Source organism: Chiroxiphia lanceolata, chromosome 3 (genome assembly GCF_009829145.1).
Source record: "Chiroxiphia lanceolata isolate bChiLan1 chromosome 3, bChiLan1.pri, whole genome shotgun sequence".
In the NCBI taxonomy this organism is placed as follows: Eukaryota; Metazoa; Chordata; class Aves; order Passeriformes; family Pipridae; genus Chiroxiphia; species Chiroxiphia lanceolata.
The window spans coordinates 22,992,840-22,998,929 of record NC_045639.1 but is presented as its reverse complement, the minus strand read 5'-3'; the positions used below and the strand labels follow the sequence as shown (position 1 = coordinate 22,998,929).

At 48.6% G+C, this 6,090-nt stretch overlaps 1 protein-coding gene across 1 annotated transcript; it reads right to left on the bottom strand.

Moving 5' to 3' along the window:
* Window positions 1–365: 365 nt before the first annotated feature.
* SLC30A1 (solute carrier family 30 member 1) lies at window positions 366–5,558 on the bottom strand. The gene is made up of 2 exons (XM_032682822.1): window positions 4,823–5,558; window positions 366–1,456 (listed from the first exon to the last, which is right to left on the bottom strand). Exons 1-2 carry the CDS (start codon window positions 5,454–5,456, stop codon window positions 546–548), a joined length of 1,545 nt encoding a protein of 514 aa, XP_032538713.1. The 5' UTR covers window positions 5,457–5,558; the 3' UTR covers window positions 366–545.
* Between the last annotated feature and the right edge of the window lie 532 nt (window positions 5,559–6,090).

Genomic DNA, 6,090 nt, shown 5'->3' with positions numbered 1-6,090 from the left:
TCACATTTATTATTATTACATAGCTTTAAGAAAAATATGTGAAAAGTGGTTTCCAGTTTTTAGTAGCTTTCTCTTTTAAAATGTTCTACGAACTTTGGTTTTCTTAGGGCTTCTAAATAAACAATATATTAAAACATCTACAAATCAAATATTAAAGGAAAAAGTAGGTCCAAGAAATATGTAACACAAATCGAGTTCCTACATGCTTATCCCTCAAATACCTTTTCACTTGAAAAAAAAATCTTAATTTGAAGCACAGCAAAAAGTGTCTCTGCTGAAATGTTGAAACTGGTTTTCTGAAGTTGTTACAGCATAGGTGCACTTTCTGTCTGTCTCAGTCAAACAAAGTCAACACAAACACATTGTATCATGACAGTGACATTATATTCTTTAAAACAAGCATTCTATATTTAGCAATATGACAAGAACAAGGACTTCAGCAATTACACTACTTGGCAAAATTGCAACTCAAAACGTCTGTCTCTTCCTCTTGCAACACAGCTGTTGACAAAGTTACCACGACTCAGGTAGCACCATTCGGGGAGTTACAAAGATGACTCAAATTGCTCATTTTGATCAGTGTTTGCCTCTAGCTTCACTGAAGGGATGCTCTCCGACTTAGTCCTCCTCGTTTTTGGAAATTCAATGACAACTTCTGAACAAGAAATACTAAGTGATGAAGATTTTTCTGTCTTCTTTGCAGTACTATCTTCCCCTGTTCCGCAACACTGCTTCAAAGCACACTGAGTCCTGCAAGGCAACTCACATTTCCCTCTCCCCGATTCAGAGCCAACGCTGGCAAACTCAGGCTGAATGGTAGTTGCGTGAATCCCTTCGTCATGAAAGATCTCTTTAATGCGCTTTGCCACCATCATGTACGTGGAAGGGTCGGGGCACTTGATGTGAGCAGTGCCAATGATCCTACTGCCTGCTAGTTGCCAAATGTGTAATTCATGGATTGCTTCAACTCCTTCGAGGGTGCGTAACTTTGAGTTCAAAGAATGAACATCTATTTGTTTGGGAACAGTCTGCAGAAGTATAAGGGCTGACTCCCTAAGTAATGGGTAAGTTGTGTAAAGGAGTATACAGACCATAATCAAACAAAGGACAGGATCTAAATATAGCAACCAGCACGGACCAGCCACTGTAATGCCCTCCTGCTCAGACTTGTTAGCTCTGCCGAGTGTTTGGGATAAAGTAGCATTTTCCATGCAATGATTATTGATACATGGATTAAAGCAAGGCCCATCTTCAGGGCATGGATTCCACAACCCATAAAAGAGCAAGGCATTCACTACCACAATTACTGAACCTAAGGCATCTCCAAAAACATGCAGAAAAACTCCACGCATGTTAAGTTGCGCACTAGAGTCTTCTTCAACCTCCTCTTCATCCAGAGGATAATGGCCGGCATTGCCGTTCACTTGCAGGTCAGCCATGTCATCTTTCATATCACCTGACAAGAAAACAATAAAACCATTAGGCAGATGCTATAATACTACACATTACTGTAATTTTTATAAAATAATAGCCAACATTAGCATGCCACATCGAGTATGAAACTGAAAAGCAAGCAGCTCTACCCACACACTTAGCAAGATTTTCTCTGTCTGAGAAATATTCAGTTGTCCCAATAAGTGATCTAAACAGTCTAAAAGGCAACTGTTTCTACATGGAGCTTAAAGATGTAGAGTGGCAAAAAATGAAGATGACCGTGTTTTAATCTATTCTACTGAAAAACTACTGTCACCTTTTCCAGCTGTTTAACCACTTGACTACTCACTGTTTGTTTCTTAAACAAAATGCAGAACTACAGAGCATATGTAAAAAAGCTGGTTAAGTAGCTCAGTTAGTTACATTAGTTGCCTCTTTTGAAACACTAGAAGACTAATCACATTGCTAAAATCTCAAACCATAGGACTGCATTGCTCTTTTGTATTACAATTTGAAGCCAGAAGCTCAAAAGCTGTATGAATACAGCTGTATAGCAACTTCTTTTCAGGTTCAGTAGTGCATTTTCAAAAGGCTTCTGAATTCAAGGAAAGGGAAGTTTTTCCGAGATGGCGCATGGAGCCAGCAGGACAATCAGCTGAGCTTCTAGGTCTGAAACGCAGAATTTATCAGCAGTATTGAGTATAGGACAGTGTAAGTTATCTCTGAAGCTCTCAGTGGCTATGAACTAGTGTTATTTATATTTCAGAATGTAATTTATAAATAAATAAATAAGTACCAAAATTACACTTTTTATGCAAGTGACATACAGCTTCTGATGTCCAATGCCACATGTGCAAAGCATAAACGAACATTTTAGTGCTCTTCTTTGTCAAAACTGTCTGCACTATTTACCATTCCAATACAGCTAACCAGCTACAGGGGAACAAATATACACATCATGTTTTCTGAAAGAAAATCATCTTCCGTTGATTTAATTTGAAAGAATATTACATGATCAACCTCTTGCTTTTCTTCAAAAGTTCTTCTGTGGACACTTCCAGCGCTAAAGAAATGCAACATGCACTGGCCCCTGGCCCGACAAACTGAGACAACAAGCTCTTACTGCTTTTGAGGTTATTGAGTTCAGAGCTTTGTAAACATTAACACGTTAATAAGACCTGCAGCTTCTGCCACTCCGCTCTCATGGCTGCAATTCTGCAATGGTAAAGTGTGCACAAATCCTTTCCTCTCTGAAGAAGGGGTGGGCTCTTAGAAGGCAGCTGAGCACCGAGTTCCAAGCCTCAGGCTCATTACCTCATGCATCCCGCTTCTGCCCTAAAGCTCCAGCTAAATTTTCCACACTACCTCTAGGAGTTATGGAACATGGGACCTGTAACTTTCCAGAGAAGTCAATAAATTAGAGAAAAATATCTCAGGTTACAGAGTTCAGACCTCAAGGTCCATCATGGAAGCAAGGAAAGAGGAATGCTCTGTTCTACATCAAGTGCTTGGAATAAAGGAGAGCTGAAAAGTCAGTAGAGCTGTCTGTAAGAAAGGGTAACAGGGAATACAGTTCCAGAAAGCTCTTGAGATTTTTTTTAATGGCAAATGGTTAAAACACTTCCATCAGAAATATGCTCATTGAAATCTAACTATAAACTGATTACTTTACATAAATTGTATGCACAAAAATGCCTGTGCAGGACTAGCCCCTACGGTTATCCCTTGCTTTCCACTCCCACCTTAGGAAATCAGGGACAAGCCCTCTTTGCAATTTCCAGTGAAGGCACAGGACCACCCTAGTCTTGACCTATACATCTTTCACCTTTTCTTCCAAGTCTCCAATCACCTTTACCTGTAACTTTTCCATGGGTAAACTATGAATAACTCCATCCATTACATAATCATGACAGGGCACAGAAGGAAATACAAACTTATTTCAAAGTTTCACTGTGACCAAAATTATGCCCTATTACCACCTAAATACCCACAACAAATTATTTGTTATTGCCAGAAGCACATCCATGAGACATTCCAGACAAATTAGCTCAAAACAGTATACATTTTAAATTCATGCTATAAGGTAATCTTTTGGTCTAACTAGTCCAAAACTTGGCTAAAAGCACAACTTTTCACCATGTAAGAATAATTCCAAAGGCAAGATATCTATCAGACCAATGGTTAAGGGAATTTTACATTGTTTGAAACTAATTATTAGGACATCTTTGTTGGAACTAAACCAACACTAAGAGCTTATTATGCGGTCAAGAAAATGGTGTAGCGTATTCAGAGAAACTCTCCTATCCTCCTGCAAAACCTGTCTTTCCAAAGCCAACATGGAGTCAGAAAAACAGAAACTGCTAAGTTTCTCAAATGTGTACTGGAACCTCTGACCACAGAAAAAATGAAACTGTAGCAAAGTTCACTCTGCTCAATTAAAGCTCCATTGATGTCACCCTGAAACTGAAAGAGAGAGACATGGGTTCCAAAGTCTTAAGCCCCTTCCTCGAGGTGACAAAGGATGCCATATGAATAGAGAAGTGGCAGTCGCACACCTTTCACTCTGCTACCATGCAGGACTTGGGCTTCAACCAAGCAGCTTCAAAATCCAGGCTTCTGGATCCTTCAAAAAATAACCCAAGAAATTCCCACCCACGGAACAGACAGTTTGACCACAATAGGGAAGGGAAGATTTTAAATTTGTGTCTGTGTGAAGCTGAGTGGGAAGATGCATGCTTTAGAAAGCTAAAGAAAACTCATTCCAAGACACCATGCGTGTGCTCTGACACCAGTGAGCTCCACATTCCAACTTCCACAGTTCTGACTGGCAATTTCCAAGACTTCTATTAATACCGATGCCACGAAGACGTACAACTGCAGTGGAATATACTTCAGCATGTTGCTGTTCGGATGGAGAGCAGCTTCTCAGGTACCTGACAAGTAGCTGATAACTGCCCCAATGGAGCAGCCGGGACCAAGGCGCTGAGCCGCGCTCCATTTGATGTGCAGCCAGTTCGGGTGGCATTAGGGCAGCGTCTTGTGACAGCTCGTGTCGCTAGGCAAGAAACGCTTGTCATGTGCCTTCCCTAGCAGAACCAACTTTTCCCACGGCACACCGCTCTATCCCAAGACTCTTTCACACTCTGACCTGTCTGCAAGACAAGCACGCAGCTCACGGCATCTGAAGGAAAGGCGTGAGGCAGAGGTGCGACAGTCATGAGCCCAACAGCGCTGCTAAGAAAGTTTCTAGCCTCTTCCCCAGCAGGGGGGACAGGTGGTCCCCGCACAGCCCGCGCCGGGTGTGACCAGGATGCCACCGCCCTACTCGGGGAAAGGACCCCTCCCGCTTTTCTATGCCTGGATGAGGCAGCGGCGCCGCGGGGCTTACCCAGCTTCTCCTGGCTGACCCCGTTGGAGCTGCTGCAGTTCTCCACCAAGGTGCTGGTCTCCTCGCGGTGCAGCGCTGCCTCCCCGTCCCCGGGCGGCGGCTCGGGCTTGGGGCCGGCGCGGGGGTGCTGCTGCCGGGCGCCGTGCGAGTGCCCGTGCCCGTGGGCGTGCCCGTGGCCCCCGACGCCGTGGTGGTTGAAGAGGCAGAGCCCCAGCAGGTTGATGATGAGCCCCGCCACTCCCACGGCGATGACCACCAGCGGCTGCTGGATCTCGTGGGGCTCGGTGAAGCGCTCGATGGCCTCCAGCAGGATGGTGAAGCAGAGGGCCGTGAGGAACACGGCGTTGACGAGCGCGCCCATCACCTCGGCCCGCACCCACCCGAACGTGTTCTTCTTGGTGGCGCGGGTGCGCTGGGCGAAGCGCACGGCCACCAGCGCCACGACCAGGGCCATCACGTCCGAGAGCATGTGGAAGGAGTCGGAGAGCATGGCCAGGGACGACGTGACGCGGCTCACTGCCACCTCCACCACGAAGAACAGGAAGGTGAGTGCCAGCATGCACAGCAGCCGCGCCCGCCGGTTCTGCCAGCACCGCGGCCCGCCCGGACCCCGCGCCGCCATCCCCCCGCACATCGCGGCTGCCCGGCGGGAATGGTCGGAGCGCGGCGGGCGGTGGGAGCCCCGGGCGCTCGGGCGGCCGCTCCGCTCGGCTGCGCTCGGCTCCGCTCCCCCCGCGCCGCCGCCGCCGCCGCTCCCTCCGCAGGCGCCGGGCGAGCAAACTTTGCACCCGAGCCCCCTCACTCTTTCCACACGGAACCCAAGCGCCGCCTCGGCCACGCCCCCGTCCTCGCCCCATTGGCCGCCGCGCCCCCCCCGCCCTGCCGTGCCCTCCCGCCCCCGCGCGCGGCCCCGCTCGCCATTGGCCCGCGCCCCCTCGCGACAGGAGGGCCCCGCCCCGCCCGGTAACGCCCATTGAGCCGCCCATGCCTGGAAAAGGGGAGGGGGCGGTGCCACGAATGACGCGCCGGGGAGCGACCGCTCCGATTGGACGAGCCCGCCGGCTTTCCCCGCCCGCCCCGCCCCCGCAGGCCCCGCCCGCGGCGAGCGGGACTCGTGCAAAAGGTGCGCTTCACACGGCCCCGGCCCGGCGCGCGCCCGGGGGCGGGGCTCCCCCTGCGGGCCGGGAGGGGCGGGGCCGCGCCTGAGGGGGCGCTGTGACGTCACGGGTGTGGGGTAGTGAATTCTGTGAGGTTTGGCTCTTTTTCAG

What these genes read in the sequence shown, in the direction of transcription:
- SLC30A1 (XM_032682822.1), bottom strand. Translation starts at nt 5,456, where the DNA reads ATGTGCGGGGGGATGGCGGCGCGGGGTCCGGGCGGGCCGCGGTGCTGG. An exon ending in GGTCAGCCAGGAGAAGCTGG is followed by an intron (nt 1,457 to 4,822) that starts GTAAGCCCCGCG and finishes TTTTCTTGTCAG; the next exon opens with GTGATATGAAAGATGACATG.